At 58.6% G+C, this 20,148-nt stretch overlaps 1 protein-coding gene across 5 annotated transcripts; it reads right to left on the bottom strand.

The window, feature by feature from the left end:
- Positions 1–676: 676 nt before the first annotated feature.
- MED25 (mediator complex subunit 25) lies at positions 677–19,299 on the bottom strand. Of its 5 annotated transcripts, none has more exons than XM_081108207.1 (18): positions 19,127–19,299; positions 18,985–19,030; positions 17,674–17,798; positions 11,587–11,685; positions 11,105–11,225; positions 10,726–10,888; positions 10,473–10,603; positions 10,101–10,188; positions 9,815–10,008; positions 9,350–9,481; positions 8,823–8,908; positions 8,693–8,750; positions 7,997–8,104; positions 5,530–5,718; positions 5,067–5,138; positions 4,760–4,978; positions 4,297–4,477; positions 677–2,398 (listed from the first exon to the last, which is right to left on the bottom strand). In XM_081108207.1, the coding sequence occupies exons 1-18, from the start codon at positions 19,258–19,260 to the stop codon at positions 2,154–2,156; spliced, it is 2,391 nt and encodes a 796-aa protein (XP_080964333.1). In that variant the 5' UTR covers positions 19,261–19,299; the 3' UTR covers positions 677–2,153. The 5 variants fall into 5 exon arrangements, with proteins under 5 accessions (XP_080964333.1, XP_080964334.1, XP_080964335.1 ...); XM_081108208.1 differs by having other exon boundaries at positions 9,350–9,478; XM_081108209.1 differs by lacking the exon at positions 677–2,398 and adding an exon at positions 3,697–3,829.
- Between the last annotated feature and the right edge of the window lie 849 nt (positions 19,300–20,148).

Genomic DNA, 20,148 nt, shown 5'->3' with positions numbered 1-20,148 from the left:
AACCTCCACCCCAGTGGGAACAGTGCTGGCTGCCCTCCACCGTCTTCCCCTGTTGGCCGCTTTGGACACAGTCCATCCCTCTCTTTTCAGAAACACTCAAGCTTCCAGCACACACTCGCCTGGTCTCCTGTCTTCTGGCTCCCTCCCTGCCCGACCCTCACCCGTGGGTGTGTCTCGGGGCTCTGTACTCATCCTCACGTCTTCTCCTTCTTCCAGAGGTCGCAAATGGCAGCCCGGCGGCCTCATCAGACCCACCAGCAGATTTTTGTTTGGTCCTCAGTGTGTTTTGTCTTTAATTTGAGTGCCTTTGGGCGGGGCAAGCACTCTCCAAGTTCGCCACAGTCCCCATCATTCCCTACCGTCTTACACCCGTCCGCTTCACACATTTCCATCACCTGCCTGGTCCGTGAAGCCATCCGAGTTTTCAGAAACCCCTGCTACACACACTGTCTGGGAAACCACGCCCACTTTCCCTCCTCGAGTAACACCAGTGTCTCCTACTCCACCTTTCGTTGGTGTGGGAATCACGGTCCGAAGTCCCCGGCCTCCCTGCTCCCTCCCTCCCCCAGACTCAGCAGCTGTAGGCAGGGATCGGAAACTCAAAAGCCTACAGGAGCCAGGCAGGCCACATAAATGAGTGAACTAGCCAGGTATAAGGAAAGTCAACGGCCAGAAGTATCATCAAACTGCATCTTTACTGAACTATGGTGAATGCATGGAACATAATACAAACATGTTGGGTACTGGACTTTATATTTCAAATTCAGAGTTGAAAAAATACAAATTGAAAAATAGATCTAATTATTAAATTTTTCTCTTTTGTCATTCTCTTGCTCCTTTGAGGTGAAGCCAGAAGGCTGACACCACCCCTTCCGCCCGAGAAGGAAGCGTCAGGCCCGGGGGGCACGGTGGGATGGGCTCTAAAGAATTCAGCCTTGAACCCTGGGAGCGGTGTTTAATTTGATTCCGTTTGGTAACGGAAAACCGCCTTTCACAACGGTGGGGACCTCCGCTCGTGGGGACTCGGGACAACTACTGGAGAGCCGCGGGGCCGGCTCCGGGACCAGCTCCCTATTGCACTGTGGCTCCGTAACTGCGCTGCGTGGCCTGCATTCGCACGCCCAGCATTGCCCAGCAAAGGCAACCTGGCAGTGTGAGTCCATCCTCACAGAGTCTGGATGCAGAAAGCCTTCGGGGAATTCGGTCTTTAACCCCACAATTTGGGTAAATACTGTCGGGTCATGTCTTCCATTTCTGGAAACCAACTGCAGCCAAGGAAACGGAGGCAGAATATTCCTTGCTCATGGCTTCCCGTCTTTGCCAGGACTGGGCAGACATGATCATACATTCAAGTCGCTGTTGTGAATGTTCTTGCGCAGAAAAAGTGTTCGAAGGGTCATAACCTTGACCCCAAGTCTTTGACCAACTTTCACAGGGAAACCAAAGTGTGGCTTTTGCCTCATCGGAAATGAACCAAGCAGACTGGTTGCAGCAGTTCTGCCTTCTCCCACACGTCACGTGACGACCAGGCCAGAGGGCTTCTGTGGAATACACTGGCTCAAGCTCACCGTCAACCTGCCTGTGACGAGCGCACAGAAGCTCCGTTCCAGGTGACTGATACAATCACCTGACTGTCCTCACCAAACGCTGCCACCTTGGACTGTGAGTCCCGACAAGTTCCCCTGTGACATAGGTCATTACATCACCACAACTGTCTGTGGCTGTGCTTAGGAGTTCGGACCTGTCTACGTAAAACTTTTCATTTCTGCAAATACACAAAAACAAGCCTTTTCCCAGCGTTGGGCCTGCCTGGCACCATGTCACAGGCTTCTTCGGTCACATGAAAATTCTCAACTTCACAAATAAATAAAGCTCACTGGGCGGAAGTCGTTCATGAGCAGAAACAGAAAAGGCCACAACAGATCTGACTCTTTCGAGCAACTGGACTTGTCAATCTTCTGATTTCTCTTCGGCACGCCGCACAACGCAAATCAACGCCTGCTCGACTTAGATAATGGCCCAGACAGACATGTCATCTGCTCCTTTATAAACTCGCCGTGTGTCGGAGGTTTTAATGCCCAGGTAATTCTCTTCACATCACTGTGAGACTGCATGTGGCAGCCACGTCATTTCTCTGGTTGGCTTTCCAAACGCTACTGACACTTGAGGCCCTTTTTCAGTTCAATGAGCATCGCATCTCGTGTCTGGTCTGTATACTGGTCGAAGTTCTTACTGTGCTTTGATTCATAATGACGTTTCAGGTTGTACTCTTTCAACACAGACATGATTTTTTTGCATATTAAACACGTAGGCATGTTCTTCACTTCCACAAAGAAATAGTCTCGCTCCCATTTTTTTCGAAACACGGGGCCCTCTCGTTCTCTCTTTGGTTGTGACACTTTGATAGAGACATGAGTACAAGAAAGATTTCACTTTCCTCTGCACGCTACCACAGGAACAACTACAGCGACAACGGTGGGAGAGCCAAGAGGGAGTGGTGGGGACTGTGGCGAATTAGAGAGCACACGCCCCATCGAAAGGGGCAGCTCCAGCCCGTTGTTGCTAGGCAACAGGGCAGGCCAGGGGTGCCAGATCTCCTGACTTGTCAAGAGAAGCCAAGACTACAGATTTTGTGTGTGTGTCTGTATGTGTGTGTGTGAGAGAGAGAAAGAATTATCCTGATTTTTACAACTAACTCTTTAGGAAAAAATACCACGTATGCTAACACAGGGAAGGCCAAACAAAACCCATCTGTAGAGTGGCCCATGGGCCACCATATTGCAACCTCTCTCCCGGGACAGGGCCCAGGAATCTAATGTTAACCAGCGTCCCAAACAACGTGGATGCTGGTGGTCCATAGTGGACCACGCTCTGAGCAACACTGGTCTAGAGTTTGACAACAGACAGCTGACTCTCTGCCTCCAGGGAGACCACCCACAAGCCCCGCACCTGGGCCTATTACCAGCTGCCCTCTGGACTTGTCTCTGAGGACACCCTTCAGATCCTTTGCCTCACCACATCTCGAACCTGCTTCCTGCTGGGGTTCCACCCCAGGGACAGCCCCACTGTCCATCTATCCAAAGCCCCTGAAGGTAGGTCTCCGACTGGGACCTCTTTCCACATGTGATCTCATCCACTCTGTGACTTCAACCACCAAACACACATCTTCTAAGGACACATCATGAGCTCCCACCCTGGCAGCTGTCACTTGAACATACCTTAGACCATCAGCATTCACCACTGGCTCCTTCCCCCAATCCCCTAACTCAGAGAAGCCCCACCACCTACCAGCACCCAGGACAGGTCCTGGGGGCCCACCTCAGTGCCCCCAAGCCCCCAACTTCCTTCACATGGCACACCAGTCCCCAGCCTCCATCCCACCCCAGCCTCCTCCCCATTTCTCTGACTCCTGGCAGACCAAGGCCCATCCCCTGCTAGTAGCTTCTGTGGTTCTTATGTCCCCAGGACAAACCTCAAACTGCTCAGTTTGGAGCCTGAGCGCCCCCACCTGGTGCCTGCCTGCCTCACGTCTCCCCGAGCCAGGCTGTACCAGACCGCCTGACTCCTCACTGCCGAGGCCAGGCGTCACCAGCCTGGGCCTCGGGATGTCTGCTGCAGCAAGAACAAGGACAGAGATGTCTCCCCCCGGTCTCCTCCTGCCCAGTCCTAGGGGACGACAGTGACGGGAGCCGGGGCATGTGTTAAAAGGAACTTTATTGGGTGTTGGGGGTTCAGATGAGATCCATGAGGATGTCGTCCTCCATGACGCTGGGCTGCAGGCCCGGCTGGGGGACCGGGCCCCGGGGACCCCCGCTCAGCAGCATCTGACCTGGGGGGGGGGGGGCGGGGGGAAGGGACTGCATCTCCCAGTCGTCCCTGGGGCCCTGAAGGGCCCTGGGGCTACTTTCTCCCTCCTCCTCAACTTAGTCCAAGGCACTAAGTTGTCTAGAAAGCCCTGGGGGGACCCGTCAGAGGCGCTTTCTGGCCCCATCTGGACAGAAACGTGCTGTTTCCCGTATGCCTTTGGAAGCCCACCCCCCAAAACCTCTCTCTGGCCCTAAGCCTACATTTCCCAGCAAACCCCAGAGAACACACAAGAGAGGGATCATGGGGAGAGCTCTTGCCCTCTAGGTTTTTGGGCCCCTAACCCTCAGAACTCCCCAAAAGCCAAGCAGGGATGCACTCTTCTTGAATTCCAGGACTTTGCTTCCCAGGAGCTCTGGTAATGTTAGGGCTCCAGCCCAGGGGCTGCTGGGACACTCAGTCCAGACCCTGGCCTCCCCCAGACCTCCTTACCTGGCAGTGGAGCCCGCGGGGGAAGCTGTGCAGGCCAGGACTGGGCAGGTGGCGGGTGCAGGAGGGGGGGTCCCAGCTGGGGCTGCCCCAGGCCCTGGTGTGGTGGGGGCAGCAGCGCAGGGGCCCCTGGTGGCTGGAGGTGGTGAAGGGAAGCCTGCTGTGGGGGCACCCCCGTCTGGGGCTGAGGGAACAAAAATGTGGCTCAGAGGCCCCAATGAGGAGACCCCGCCCAACCACGGGGCCTCTGGCACAGAAAGTGCTCAGAGCGTCTCAGCCAGTCATCTGTGTGGCGTCTTCCTTCAAAGAAATCTGAGCAGAAGCCCAGGGAAGACACAGACAGGAGCTGGCGGGCTGGAGCTCACACCTTCTATGAAGCCAACCTCCCTCCTCCGAGATGAAAGGTCTAGAACTGTCAGAGCCCAGGACCCGTGTTCCCAGATGCCCCCTTCACCCCAAATCTCACCGGCGGTGGGTTAAGGAGGAGGCTCCGCAGTTGGGGATTGGCCCCAGGGTTCTGGGGCCGAAGGATGGGTCCAGGAGGGAGCGGGCCAGGAGCTGCTCCGGGAGGGCCTTGGGCAGCGCCTGGGGGAGCCTGGGCAGCACTCTGGGGCTGGGGCTGCCCTACGGCTGCAGAGGCCCCCACAGTGCCCTGAGGCTGGGGCTGCGGTGGGCGGAGCTGGAGCTAATGGGAAGAAATGCGGGTGAGCAAGAGGCTCCAGACCCCTCGGCCTCCACAGCCCTGGCCCTGGCCCTGCTGGCTTTGTCCTCACCAGGTTCGGGGAGGGCCTGGCCTGGTCCTCCAGAATTGGGCCCAGCCCGGGCGGTGCCTGCTGCGCCCCCATCTGCACAGGGAGAGAAGGAGCAGGTCGCTGAGTGCGTGCGGAGCGGCTCTGAGAGGATCACTCACACGCCAGAGATCTGAGCCCGGAAGGGAACCTTTAAGGAGCTGGGAACATTGCTTTGAAGGTGAGGGTCTGGGAAGGAAACTTTACGATCCCAGGTCCCAGGAGGGGCCTGTGTCTTGGAGATTCCATGAGGTCACTGAAAAGGGAGAGAAGGGTCGCAAAGAAATGTGGGGATGGGACCGCACCTGGATGCCTGCGTCTTGGGAGAGGAGTAAGTGGCTGGTGTTAGAGCCCCAAGGGGTGCCTGGGGGGTTGGCCATGAGTTCTGGGGCCCAGGTGGGCAGGCACTAGGAGGGGCGGGGATGGGCCAGGGACCTGCATCGCTCACCCCGCGCTGCTGCTCCAGCTTCTGCTGCTGCACCTGCTTGTGGTTGGTGATAACCTGGCGGATGCCGTTGACAAAGCCGCTCTGGTCGTAGGGGATGAGGCCCATGAAGATCTTCTTCTTGGACGAGTACAGGAGCATGAGCACGCGCACCTCACAGGGGGCTGTGTGGGGGAAGTGCACGCAGCCCGCCTGGGGAGAGAACCAGAAACAGTCACACCCTGCAGGAGGAGGTATCCCACCCTCCCGGTTCTAGAAGGTCCTAGAAGCCCCAGTTGAGGAGAGGCGAGGTTTCTGCTGGGAAAGGCTGAGGAGACTGGAGCATTGCTTGAAGTTGCTCCAGAAACAAACTGAGTTGCTTAAAGGAGCGCTGAGAGCCCCGAAGGCCAGGGCCAGGCCCAAACACGGGGCTGGGTCCCGCTCCGCAACCTTGACGCCCACCTCCACCGCGTGAGGCTGCTGGGAGGGCTCACAGATGAAGAGAGGCTTCAACACAGAGCGGGGACCTGAAGCACATCGGACCCATGGGATGCAAGACCCTTAGGGGATGCCACACCCTTCCTGGCCGCAGCCTCTGCCAGTGAGAACGGAAGACAGCAGCACTAGCATCACACCATGCACACCCGGCATCCTGGCCACAGCTGGGCACACAGGAAGTGCCGAGAAAACGTTATCAAACGTGAAGTGAGACCATAATACACGGAAGCTCAGAACAGGGGCTCTTGCAGGAGGTGGGGCTGATGAGGTTGAAGAGCCACCTCTGGGACCTTGGCCAAGTGAGTTTCCCTCTGAGGCAGATCCTGCGAGCTGCCCTCCCCGCCCTTCTGCCCGGGGCAGCAGCGTCTGGGCCCCGGAGCCCTGCATCTGCCCCAGAGATGAAGCCTGCTCGGGGGCGTGGGGAAGTGTCTGCTTTCCTGAAGAGACAGGGACACATGACGGATGCCACACTTCCTTCTTGCCTTCCTGCATCAAGTCACGCAAGATGCCTGCAGCTTCAGGACCATCTTGTGACCGTACGAGAGAAGCCAACAGAATCTTGGCCCTGACACCCTGGGGCGGCAACACTCACTCCAACGGCCGCCTGCCTCTGGACGTCCGGCTGTGTCAGAAACAAACGCCTGCTGGCACAGCTCGCTCTGGGGACGTCCTTCTCAGAAGCTGGCGGCCACGCTGTGAGGAAGCCCAAGTCACACGCAGAGGCCGCGGGTGGGCACTCTGGGGGCGGGCTGAGCTGAGCCCCGAGCCGACAGCCTGTGCCATGTGAGTGAACCTCGAGCCTCTTGCCCAGTGATGGCGAACCTTCTGAGCTCGGCGTGTCAGCATTTTGAAAAAACCCTAACTTAACTCTGGTGCCGTGTCACATAGAGAAATTTTTTGATAGTTGCAACAAACACTTATATTTTTGATATTTTATATATTTAAATGCCATTTAACAAAGAAAAGTCAACCAAAAAAATGAGTTCGCCTGTCACCTCTGACACGCGTGTCATAGTTTCGCCATCACTGCTCCAGCCCCTTCGAGCTCTCAGACAGGTGGCCAGCCTCAGCCATCACCGGATGACAACCCCACAGAAGCTCCCAGCGAGACTAGCCCCGCTGAGCCCAGTCTACCCACAGAACCATGAGGGAAAATGGTTGTAGCCCCATCCCTATCATCTGTTTGTTCTGCTGGCTGGGTGTGTTCTTGGAGCTGGCAGCACTCCTGACGCTGAGGATCGCCTTCTGTGCAGAATGTCCCCGAGGATTCCATGAGGGAAGCCACCAAAAGTTCCCTGTCCTGGAGGAGGGCTGGGCCCACGGGACGGACTCGGCATTGGACCTGTTCGAGCGGAGGGAGACCTGCCTCGGGGCTGTGGGCTGAACTGTCCTCCCAAATACATGTGACCTGATTTGGAAATAAGGTCCTTGCAGATGTAACGAGTTAGAATGAAGTCATCAGAGTGGGCCTTAGTCCAATGGCTGGTGTCGATATAAGAAAGCAGGACAGGGGACTCTTCCCCCTCCCTTCGTGGGAGTCTGTGCTTGTTTCTCGATAAATGTCCACCCTTTGCTATAAAAAAAAAAGCAAGCAAGCGGGACACACGGGGAGGAGAATGCCACGCGCAGGCACGGCACAGACAGTGAGGGCGGCCATGGGAAGACGGAGGCAGGGACTGGAGTTGGGCTGCCCGCTGCAAGAGGCCATGAGGGTCCTGCCCGCTGACCCGGATTTCGGATGCTGGTTTCCCGAACTGTGAGAATAAAGCTCTGTTGCTCTCAGCCCCAGGAAACCAACACACCCAGCAAACCTCTGTCAGAGCCACCTTCTTCCCGATGCTCCTGCCACATCTCACCAGGGAGTGGAGTCCCACCGGGCACATGTTATAGTTATAAGCGAGCGAAGGCTCTGGAAGAAGCTGAGGGGGCCAAGCTCACAAAGCCCACCAACCGGAACAGTCCGCAACCCTGGTCCCCCCGGCCCAGGACTCACAAAGCCGTTGCCCATGATGCGGTAGAGGCCTTTGAGCGACTCCAGGTCCTTGTTGGTGAAATGGAACTGGACCATCCTTGAGTTCCGGAACAAAGGGCCCAGTGTGGTCTGGGGAGACACAGCGTGCGGAGTGGGGAAGTGAGCACAGGTGGAAGGGGCAGGAGAGGGGTGAGGAAAGAAGGAAGGGGTGAGGGGAGAGGGGAGGGGTGAGGAAAGAAGGAAGGGATGAGGGGAGAGGGGAGGGGTGAGGAAAGAAGGAAGGGGTGAGGGGAGAGGGGAGGGGTGAGGAAAGAAGGAAGGGATGAGGGGAGAGGGGAGGGGTGAGGAAAGAAGGAAGGGATGAGGGGAGAGGGGAGGGGTGAGGAAAGAAGGAAGGGGTGAGGGGAGAGGGGAGGGGTGAGGAAAGAAGGAAGGGATGAGGGGAGAGGGGAGGGGTGAGGGGAGAGGGGAGGGGTGAGGAAAGAAGGAAGGGATGAGGGGAGAGGAGAGGGGTGAGGAAAGAAGGAAGGGATGAGGGGAGAGGGGAGGGGTGAGGGGAGAGGGGAGGGGTGAGGAAAGAAGGAAGGGATGAGGGGAGAGGAGAGGGGTGAGGAAAGAAGGAAGGGATGAGGGGAGAGGGGAGGGATGAGGGGAGAGGGGAGGGGGGAGGGGAGAGAGAAGGGGCAGGGGTTGGGGCTGCTCCTGCCTGCCACTCACCAGCAGTTGCTGGGGGATGAGCTGCATGATCAATTTCTGGGGCCACTGCTCTGTTTTCCTGGGGCGACGCGAAGAGAGGTGTCAGGAGGATGCAAACCCCAGCCCGCCCCGCCCCCCGACAGTCACCTACAGGTTCTCGCCCTGATTGACGTAGACCTGGCAAGGCAGTGACCGCGTCAACTTGGTGTTGGCGTCCACGGAGGCAGGTTTGGGTTTCTGAGGGGGAAGGAGAGGATATCACAGCCAGGGGGACCCAGGTCTCAGTCCGCTCACCCCCTCCTGCCCAACCCTGGAAGCCCCAAAGCTCCGGATCGCCCCAAGTTTCAGTCCTAAGAACCCTGGGCCCCTCCTGAGTACCATCTATCCCACAATTCTCTAGTCTTTCCACAGATGTTGAGATCCCCTTCTTGCCCCCACATCCCACAACCCTCTGTCTCCCTCATGCTACACCCCCTGGGTCTGTCTGCGCCCAGAATCTGAGACGCCTTGGTTCTTCACCTGCAATACAATTCCTACCACCTCCTTAGTCCCAACCTGGGCGTCCGGGGGACGACCTGGGACCACAAGCCCATGACCCTGTGGGGGCCCTGGTCTCACCTTGCACCCCGCCAGGCCCAGCCCTGACCCACCTGCCCAGGACTCCTCAAGCCAACTCACCTCCTGCCACTCGAGGACCCCGCTCCAGGCCAGGAGCTTGTTGGAGACGGACTGCTGCCCCCCGAGGGCCGAGGCCCCTAGCTGGGCTGGGGAAGGGCCACTCACCCCACCTGGGGCAACCGTGCCCGCCTGCTAGAGGGTAGAAAGGAGGGTGGGGAGGGGGTCAGACCAGCTCCTGGGAGGGACTGTCCTGAGAGACAGACAGGCCAGCAAGAACGGGACAAAGGCCTCTTCCTCGGTGTCCCCGTGGCCATCCCTCAGATATAAACACTCTGATCCTGGAAGATTCCAGGACCCAGAGCAGGAGCCCGTGGGATCATCAGAATAATCTTCGTCCACCAGGAACCACACCCACACCCTTGGGCCCTCCTCAGGCAGGCAGATTGCTTGTCCTCTGCACGGTGCTGGCCGGGGGCAGACGGGGGAGGGGGCAGTGGCAGCACGGGGAGGCACAGGGACACCTACCATGGACGGGGCCCCAGGCTGCGCACTGGGGGCCAGGCCCTGAACAGGAGCCACCGTGGAGACCAGGTTGGGCTGGGAAGTGGGAGACGGCTTGGGGGCGCCAGGTGGCCCCTGTGGCAGCGCAGGGGCCTGGGCTTGGCTGAAGGGGGGACCCACTCCGGGAGCCGCCTGCTGGAGAGGGTTGATGGGCGAGACTGCGAGAGACCAAGGGAGAGGTGGGGCAGGTGCCCTGGGAGAGGCCTGGCCGCCCCGCTGCCCCCGCCTGCACTGTCGCCCCCGGACTCACAGCGCGGGCCCAGCCCAGCCTTCTGGTTCTTGGCAGCCTCCACTGCATTCTGAGCAGCCACCTGAGCTGCGCTCAAGTTCCCGGGAACCTGGAAATAGAGGGGAGGGGCTGAGGAGGACCATGCACCCCAGTCCTGGTGTCACGTGGGGCCACCCCCCCACAAGGCACAGGCACCCCGACTCCAGGATCACAGGAGCTCACGACTCCCATCGCCCCACAAGGACATGATTCCTCGTCCCCAAGAGTCCCACCCTCTGCAGGTCTCAAGGGAAACCCCCCTCACTCCTCAGGTGCCAGCATCCAGCCAGGCCTCCTCCAAGGGGCAGGGCTCCCACGAGGCCCAGAGCCTGTCCCTTCCTGGGGTGCCCATACCTGGTACTGCTGGGGGACGGAGGGCAGAGGCTGCTGGGGGGCTGCCGAGAGCGCAGCACTCGAGGATGGAGCCGGAGGCAGGGAGACAGGCTGCTTTGGCTGGAGGGGGCCTGGGGCCGAGCCACCCCCGACTGAGAGCCGAGGACGGACAGCGGAGCCCCGTGAGAAGTGGTTGGAGAGGGAAAGGAAATCCAAGTCAGAGGGAGTCAGCCGGCGAGAACACCCCCATCCCCCAGCGGCGGGCAGGCCTCACCGGGCAGCACGAGTCCCCGCACCAGCACCATGTGCCGTGGGTCCTGGCTCACGTCTGCTGGCGGCTGCAGTGGCTCCAGCATGGCCGGGGGGGCTGCCTTTTCGAACAGAAGCCGCAGGGCAGGCAGCTTCCGAGGGGACACGATGGAGAAGTGGATCCCTCGCTGCAGGAGAGGGGACGAGCAGTAAGGACTGGGCCACAGGGGCCAAGCCCCCGGCTACTACACACACCTGCTAGGTGGCTGGATGGCATGGACCCTAAAACCAAATTCCCATCAGGCTATGGGACAGGGGACCGCGAGACCTCAATTAGCTGCCCCAGGGGATTCTGCGACCCGAAAGTCCAGCCCCCCCCCTCCCCCACATCCGGGGGTCCTCACCTCCCCAATCTTTTGCACAAGATTTTCCGTTGTGCACCCAGAGTATGTGGTGCTCTCGACAGCGGGCAGCAGGTATGGGGGCGAATTACAGATGAGGAGGCAGACGCGGTGTGTCTGGCCACTGCCAAGAACGAGGACAGATGTGGAGCAGGTGGCAACAAGGCCCTGAAAAGGGACCCAGACCCAGCACAGCAGAGGTACAAGGACTCTGCCCACAGGAAGTCAGGAGGAATGGCCCCATTTTACAGCGGAGAACAGAGGCCTGAGGTTCCTGACTGACCCCAAGTCGGACAGCGCACAGGGGAGACAGGAGTCCGACACCCCCTCCCGATGAGGCACCAGCCGGGGGCCACTTCCGGGTTCCCAGCCCTAACTCCCCGGTGTGGGACGGGGTGGAGTCCTGCGACAGGCAAAGCGGGTTCTGAGCCCAGTGGACAGAGACCAAGTGGACGGGACACGCGACCCGCACCGGGTGCACTCACATCTGCTCTCGCATCTTCTTGAAGTCATCGAACAGCTGCAGGGCCGTGCTGAGGCCTTCCGCAATGAGGCTGCAGCTCTCGCCGCCCCCGCCCATGAACCTGCACGAGGCCAGGCTGTCAGTCCTCAGGGTCCCTGTGGCACCTCCCAGCCCCAGGCTACACGTGCCATCCCCTACCCGGCACAGGACTGTGCGCCTTGGGAGGGGGACGCTGTGAGTTCCCTGCTCGATCCCCAGTGCTGGCACAGTGCCAGGCCAGGGGCCAGGGGACATCTGTCATCTCCGGCGAGGGAGTCTCTCTAGGAAGAGGCCCCATCAGAGGATGGACCAGGGAAAGGGCCTGGGACCCCAATCCCCGTGCGCCTCCCGCCCCGGGCCATCTCTCCCTCCTTAAAGCCAGCCCCAGCCTCGCCGTCCCAGCCTGGGACAGAGGCCCCTCTGCTCCCAGTGCTATGGGCTGAATCGTGTCCCCAGGAAGAGACACGCTGAGGCCCTAACCCAGGACCTCAGAATGCGTGGTATCGGAAAGCAGGGCCCTCACAGAGGTGCTCAGGCCACACTGCGGGAAGGGCCCGCACCCAGTATGACCCGTGTCTTATAAAAAGGGGGAACTGGGACACAGACAGACACGCTGAGAGGAAAAGGTGACGTAGAGACACAGGCAGAACACCATGTGGAGACGGAGCGACACTGCCACCAGGCGAGAAATGCCTGGGGTGACCAGAAGCCGGGAGAGACAGGAACGCTCCAGAGAGCACCAGGCCTGTCCACCCCTGAGCTCGGACTCCTGGGTCCTGACCTGAGAACCGCAGTCCTGCTGTTCTGAGCCACCCAGCTTTTAGTACTTGGCTCCGGCAGGTCAGGGACGGAGACCAATTGGACGGAGCCATCCCTAGGATGTGCCCGAGGAGGAACAGGGTCTCAGACACCATCGGACACCAGCCGAGCTGAACTGTTCACGTCTAAATGATTACTTTTGCTATGTAAAGTTCAGCTCAATTTAAAAACATAATTTACGAGGGAACGTGTAACCAACCAACCACTTCGAGATCCTAAAAGTTGTTCCTTACCGAACACTGAACATGAGCAATCTGTTACCAACTCAGAGAAAGATATGTGACAAATGTTCTGCCCAAAAAATGAGGACAACTTGAAAATGGGAAGCAAGGAAAAAATACAGTCAGTTGTAAAATGTTTTGTTTTAAAAATATTTTATTGATTCTTTACAGAGAGGAAGGGAGAGGGATAGAGAGTTAGAAACATCGATGAGAGAGAAACATCAATTCAGCTGCCTCCTGCACATCTCCCCACTGGGGATGTGCCCGCAACCCAGGTACATGCCCTTGACTGGAATCGAACCTGGGACCCCTCAGTCCGCAGGCTGACGCTCTATCCACTGAGCCAAACCGGTCAGGGCGTAAAATGTTTTAAACGTCATAAAGTTGCCCGGCCAGCGTGGCTCAGTGGTTGAGTGTCCATTCCGTCTATGAACCAGGTGGTCACAGTTCGATGCTCCATCAGGGCCCATGGCTGGGTTGCAGGAGACAACAGATCAAGGATTCTCTCTCATCACTGATGGTTCCATTTCTCTCCCTCTCTGAAATCAGTGGGGAAAAGAAGAAGAAGAAAAAAAAAGCCCAGCCGGTGTGGCTCAGTGATTGAGCGTCGACCTATGAACCAGGAGGTTATGGTTCGACTCCTGGTCAGGGCACATGCCCAGGTTGTGGGCTCCATCCCCAGTGGGGGGTGTGCAGGAGGCAGCCGATCCACGATTCTCTCTCATCATTGATGTTTCTCTCTCTCTCCCTCCCTCCCTCCCCTTCCTCTCTGAAATTAACGAAAATTTTAAAAATAAATAAATAAACATAAAATTTATGATACACTTTAGCTCCTAATAACCCCGCTGACACAGACACAAAGTAAATAAAAAACAAACTGAAAGTACTCTGGGTGCTCCCACTTGCCCCATTTGTCCAGCCCGATGTCATCACCTCAAAACCTACAGTGCCCACTTTCACCAGCTAGTAGGTCCCTGGAGGCCCCCGCGGTACAGGTCCAATGAAGGAGTGTGGTCAGCAGCCAGCCCTGACCGAGGGCTCCCTGCGAGCCAGGTCCCCCGCCCAGGAGGGTCGGGACTTGCCCGTCTTATGTGCCTGACTCCTCAGTGCCTCGGACGGTTTGCTCTGCAAATGTCTGTTGAATGAATGAATGAACGAATGCCTGTCCCAGTGCCACGGGGCAGACTCCAAGGGCTCTTCCCCTTCTAACTTGTCCCTTCTGACCTGAGTCACAAGCTGTAGGAGGGAAAACCGCCTCTTCTGTAAGACAGGAAATGTGACATCAGAAACGCACCTTCCCAAACCAAGGCCGATTAAAGTCACACTGCGTGCTTTGTTCCCGAAGTTCCCACGCTCCCGGGGAAGATAAGATCCCCCCAGTGCGAACAAAACCTGCCGACTCTCTTTGTGATCTGTGACCGACCTGCCCGGAACATCTCAGAAACTGAATCCAGATGGTTACACAGGGCTGATAAGAACGGTGGCGACAGTGAATGTAAAACAATAGCTTAGAATGTTTATCAACCGGCTGCAGCAGTGGCATACAGCACACAAAGCGCTCTCAGTTGCCTGAGGACAAAGCACACGCTAAGCTGATGACCGGGAAGGCGGCTGTGTGGTGAGGGTGTTCGGAAAGCACTCCCAGCCCTGGCCAAGCAGCTCAGGAGGCCAGAGCATCACCCCCTGTGCCAAGGTGGGGATTCGAGCCGTAGTCAGAGCACATACAAGAACCAACCAATGAATGCATAAAGTGGGACAGCCCTAGCTGGTTTGGCTCAGTGGACAGAGCATCGGCCTGCGGACTGAAGGGTCCTGGGTTCGATTCCAATCAAGGGCACATGCCTGGGTTGCAGGCTCGATCCCCAGTAGGGGGGCGTGCGGGAGGCAGCCAATCAAGGATTCTCTCTCATCATTGATGTTTCTATCTCTCTCTCCCTCTCCCTTCCTCTCTGAAATCAATAAAAACATTTTTTTAAAAAAAAGTGGAACAACACATCAGTGTGTCTGTCTCTCTCTCCCTTCCTCTCTCTCTAAAGTCAATCAATCAATAAAGCTTTAAAAATAAAAAAATCAATCGATAAAAAATGTCTATTTATATATATAAAGAAAACATTTCTCTCTTAGCTTCCTAGTGCCCTTAAGTTTTTAATTCAGGGGGTTTGACTGCTTTTCCCGATACTTAAACCCCCATCGGAAGATGTGGTTTGTGGTGATTGTCCTCCCTATAGCTTTCACTCATTCATTTATTCAGCCGAGGTTTCCTGCCCCCTCTTGGGTGCCAGGCCCCAGCTGGAAGCCAACACCCAGGGTCCTGGACATGCACAACCCAAAGGTGGGTGTGGGGCTGTGACAAATGAGCACCCTGAAGTCATGGGGGCAAAAGAGGGAGCAGCTGGCTGCTCGTCAGAATCAGGGGCGGGCGCTGAAGGTGGGTCTGGAAGCCCATAAAGTTTGCCAGGGAGAGTCGAGTATGAAGTGCCTTCTGGGCAGTAGTTCATTCACCCACTTGTTCCATCAGGCTTTCCTCCAGCCCCCTTTGCGCCAGGCCTCCCGGACTGAGTGCTAGAAACTGAGGGACATCAGACTTGGACTCAGGCGCCAAGGAACCCCACTTAACGCTGTTCATGTCTTGTCCACCACAGTCTATCCCAGCTGTTCCCAACCGGGGTTGGTTTCACCCGCAGGGACATTTGACGGTGTCTGAAGACATTCTGGTTTGTCACCATTGGAGGGAAGTGGCTGCTGACATTTGGTGGGTAGAGGCCAAGGATCTGCACCAACAGCGCAGAGGCGGAGAAACCCTGCTCTCCCCTGACCACGAATTCTAATGGCCATGAGGGAAAAGCAGGTGTCACCTGCCCACGGAACCTCCGGCACCCAGGCCAGCACACAGTCCGGAACAAAGCGAACAACTGCTGAAGGAACGGAATGAAAGGGCTCTGACCACTGACCAGACCTGACTTCACACAGGACAAAGACCAGCTCCTGTGATCCTCCCAGCAATACTGGGATAGGAGCTACCTACCGCCATCCACTTGCAAACCAAGAAACTGAGACACAAAGTAACAGCAAACACTCAGGTGGCACTGGATCCATGCCAGGCACTGATTTAAATCACCCACTCACGCCCTGGCTGGTTTGGCTCAGTGGATGGAGCGTCGGCCTGCGGACTCAAGGGTCCCAGGTTCGATTCCGGTCAAGGGCATGTACCTGGGTTGCGGGCACATCCCCAGTGGGGGGTGTGCAGGAGGCAGCTGATCGATGTTTCTCTCTCATCGATGTTTCTAACTCTCTATCCCTCTCCCTTCCTCTCTGTAAATCACTCACTCATCTCATCCCCAATGCACCCCTATGAAGGCATGGCAGCCAGGCCCCCGGTGATCGCCACCTCCTGCTCCTCACCCCTTAGTATGCCCACCCCTCAAACACTGACTACAGCTGACTGTGCATCAGACGGAATGCGGCAGAAGTGAGGATGTATGGCTTCCAAGACTTGCTTTTAAAAAGCCTGTGGCTTCCTCTTTACTCTTTCTGGTGGATGGCTCCGTTTGAGGAAAGCCAGCTGCCGTGTTGGGCGGACACTCACGCAGCCCCGACGGGAGCCCTGGTGGCCAACAGCCAGGAAGGCGGTGGGCCCTCCAGCCGACAGTCACAGCAGGAGCCACCTGGGAAATGATCCTCTGAGAACCAATCAAACCTCTGGTGACTGCACCGTCATGAGAGAGAGCCTGAGCAAGAGCTACCCAGCTAAGCTACTCCTGAATGCCTTACAGCAAGGGTCCTCAAACTACTGCCCGCGGGCCACATGCAAATACAAATATTGTATTTGTTCCCGTTTTGTTTTTTTACTTCAAAATAAGATATGTGCAGGGTGCATAGGAATTTGTTCATAGTTTTTTTTTTTTAAATTATAGTCTGGCCCTCCAACGGGTTGAGGGACAGTGAACTGGCCCCCCTGTTTAAAAAGTTTGAGGACCCCTGCCTTACAGAAACCGCATGAGATAATATATGCTTGCTTTTAAGCCACTGAGTCTTGGGGTAACCTCTTATGTGTCAACGGATAAGCAATGCAACAACTGACGAATACAAGTACAGATGCTCCTGAACGTACACCCAAGGAAACCCATCGTCAGCTGAAAATATCACAAGTTCAAAATGCATTTAACCGCCCTGACCGGTTTGGCTCAGTGGATAGAGCGTGGGCCTGCGGACTGAAGGGTCCCGGGTTCGATTCGGGTCAAGGGCATGTGCCTTGGTTTCGGGCACATCCCCAGTAGGGGGTGTGCAGGAAGCGGCTGATCGATGTTTCCCTCTCATCAATGTTTCTAACTCTCTCTCCCTCTCCCTTCCTCTCTGTAAAAAAAAAAAAAAAAATCAATAAAAATATATTTTAAAACAACAGAAAACAAAATGCATTTAACCTCCCGGACACAGAGCTTTACCTGGCCGGTTTGCATTGAATGCCTATCGCTTGTGCACCATCACAAAGTTGGAAAAATCTTAAGTCAGGAACCGTCTGTCTGATTAGCACACACACACCCCTGAAGCGTAAGTTATATTGGGCACAGAGAGCTCAGGGGGGCCTGGGCCTGGGACTGCTGCGATCTGGCTCCAGGCTGTGTGCACCTGCAGGAGTCTGCAACGTTAACTGACGACATTCCGTGCAAAGCCCAGAGGGATCCGTCCAGGCCCGGTCCCCTGCCCCTGCACTCGGGCCTCAGTGAGCCCTGGAAAAGGACTGGGGTAGAGATGAGGAACCGCGGGCAGAGAGTGGAGAATCACGCATGGAGGACCAGGCGGTGCTGAGCTCCAGGCCGCCTGGAGCAGGCATTTCTACCTCCCAACCCAATGGCAGCATCGCGGAGCACACAGAGCCCATCCCAGAAGTGACTGATGAACAAAAACACAATCCCCCGCCCCGCCCCCCCCAACCCCAGGCCCTTCAGCCACCCGGGGTGACGCCGGCCTCCATCCGCCCACGGCCCCTCACAGGGCCCCCCAACCCACCCCCAGCACAGAGGGAAGCTCACTTAATGCCATCGAGCCAGGTGACGAACTCATAGGCGCTGCTGGTGGGAGCGTGACACTGCACGTAGGACTCGGGAGCGCAGTCCACCGTGTTGAACACCACGAGGCTGTACTGGGTCCCCCCATACTGGGAGGGGGGCAGGGAGCTCAGCTAAGGTCTCAGAGAGCAAGGAGTGGCTCCCGGCCCCTCCTCCCTCTGACCCAGGAGCCCAGACCCCCTGACCCTCCTCCCTCAGACCCAGGAGCCCAGACCCCCTGACCCTCCTCCCTCAGACCCGGCGGTCCGGACCCCAGCCCCTCCTCCCTCAGACCCGGGGGTCCGGACCCCAGCCCCTCCTCCCTCAGACCCGGGGGTCCGGACCCCAGCCCCTCCTCTCTCAGACCCAGGGGTCCGGACCCCAGCCCCTCCTCCCTCAGACCCGGGGGTCCGGACCCCAGCCCCTCCTCCCTCAGACCCGGGGGTCCGGACCCCAGCCCCTCCTCTCTCAGACCCAGGGGTCCGGACCCCAGCCCCTCCTCCCTCAGACCCGGGGGTCCGGACCCCAGCCCCTCCTCCCTCAGACCCGGGGGTCCGGACCCCAGCCCCTCCTCTCTCAGACCCAGGGGTCCAGGCCCCAGCCCCTCCTCCCTCAGACCCAGGAGTCCAGGCCCGCAGCCCCTCCTCCCTCAGACCCAGGGGTCCAGGCCCCAGCCCCTCCTCCCTCAGACCCAGGGGTCCAGGCACCCAACCCCTCCTCCCTCAGACCCGGGGGTCCGGACTCCATCCCCTCCTCCCTCAGACCCAGGGGTCCAGGCCCCCAGCCCCTCCTCCCTCAGACCCAGGAGTCCAGGCCCGCAGCCCCTCCTCCCTCAGACCCAGGGGTCCAGGCCCCAGCCCCTCCTCCCTCAGACCCAGGGGTCCAGGCACCCAACCCCTCCTCCCTCAGACCCGGGGGTCCGGACTCCATCCCCTCCTCCCTCAGACCCAGGGGTCCAGGCCCCCAGCCCCTCCTCCCTCGGACCCAGGAGCCCAGACCCCCTGACCCTCCTCCCTCAGACCCAGGGGTCCAGGCCCCCAGCCCCTCCTCCCTCAGACCCAGGGGTCCGGACTCCATCCCCTCCTCCCTCAGACCCAGGGGTCCAGGCCCCCAGCCCTCCTCCCTCAGACCCAGGGGTCCAGGCCCCAGCCCCTCCTCCCTCAGACCCAGGAGCCCAGACCCCCTGACCCTCCTCCCTCAGACCCAGGAGTCCAGACCCCCTGACCCTCCTCCCTCAGACCCGGGGGTCCGGACTCCATCCCCTCCTCCCTCAGTCTCAAGAGTCCCAAGACTCACGTCTCCCCCGAAGTCCGTCTCGGCGGGGGGACCACCATTAAAATACCTGTGAGAGTCGGAGATGAAAAGTTCGGGGTCAGGCAAGAGGCTGCGAAAAACGAAAGTCGGAGGGCGGGGCTGGAGTTGTGCAAATGGGACTCACTCGATGGCCGGGAGCAGGTAGTGCTTGCGGAGCCCCTCGAAGTAGGGCCCCAGGTTGGCGGTGCCCTCAATCACAAACACCACGTCAGCGACCAGGCCCCCGGCGCGAGCCGGGCCCTCGGACCCGGGGACCATGCCCCGCGAGCTAGTCGCCACCGCGGCAGAAGCCTCCGCGAGCTGAGCGGAAGTGCGCCTGCGCTGCGCGTGCACCCGCGCCGAAAACCTGTGCGCCTGCGCTGCGCGTGCACCCGCGCCGAAAACCTGTGCGCCTGCGCTGCGCGTGCACCCGCGCCGAAAACCTGTGCGCCTGCGCTCCGCGTGCACCCGCGCCGAAAACCTGTGCGCCTGCGCTGCGCGTGCACCCGCGCCGAAAACCTGTGCGCCTGCGCTGAGCGTGCACCCGCCCCGAAAACCTGTGCGCCTGCGCTGCGCGTGCACCCGCGCCGGAAGGCTGTGCGCCTGCGCTCCGCGTGCACCCGCCCCAAAAACCTGTGCGCCTGCGCTGCTCGGGCACCCGCGCCGGAAGGCTGTGCGCCTGCGCTGCGCGTGCACCCGCGCCGGAAGGCCGTGCGCCGCTGGGGACGCGCGCGCTGCCTTAGTGCGGGGCACCCGGGGCGCGTCGGTTCTATTACCTCCTCCGCTCTCACCCACCGGGTGCAAGACTCAGAAAGGGCATAGCGAACGCCTCTGGGGCCTGATGTGAAAGAATGAGTCCTTGGTAGGACTGTTGAGAGCGGAATACATGGAAAGCGGCACCGTCGGCCGTCATCTTTGAGCGGGCTCTAGTTCCGACTCTAGTCTCAAAGGAAGGGGCTGAAGACCTAGTTGCTATGCAACGCTCACGCTGTCCTTTTTCTTTTTCTAACACAGGTTCTCAGTGAAGTTCTTTCTGGAGCAGGGAGATGGGGGTGATTTGGCAACGCTTTGAGGTTGCCGTCAACTCGGAAGGCTTTGCAGCTGTTTCGTTTTTCCACGCCCCACCCCCAACCACCGGAAGCCAAACCCGAGAGGAGGTTGCCAGGC

Source organism: Myotis nattereri, assembly GCF_964212035.1.
Source record: "Myotis nattereri genome assembly, chromosome: 15".
NCBI lineage: Eukaryota > Metazoa > Chordata > Mammalia > Chiroptera > Vespertilionidae > Myotis > Myotis nattereri.
This window is presented reverse-complemented; position numbering and strand designations above follow the sequence as displayed.

Bases quoted from the DNA above. Each gene is read 5' to 3' on its own strand.
- MED25 (XM_081108207.1), bottom strand. From the start codon at position 19,260: ATGGTCCCCGGGTCCGAGGGCCCGGCTCGCGCCGGGGGCCTGGTCGCT. The intron at 11,686-17,673 runs GTGAGCTTCCCT...GGCCTCGTGCAG, and splicing joins ACCTGGCTCGATGGCATTAA to GTTCATGGGCGGGGGCGGCG. The intron at 8,751-8,822 runs GTAGGTGACTGT...GCGTCGCCCCAG, and splicing joins GTCAATCAGGGCGAGAACCT to GAAAACAGAGCAGTGGCCCC.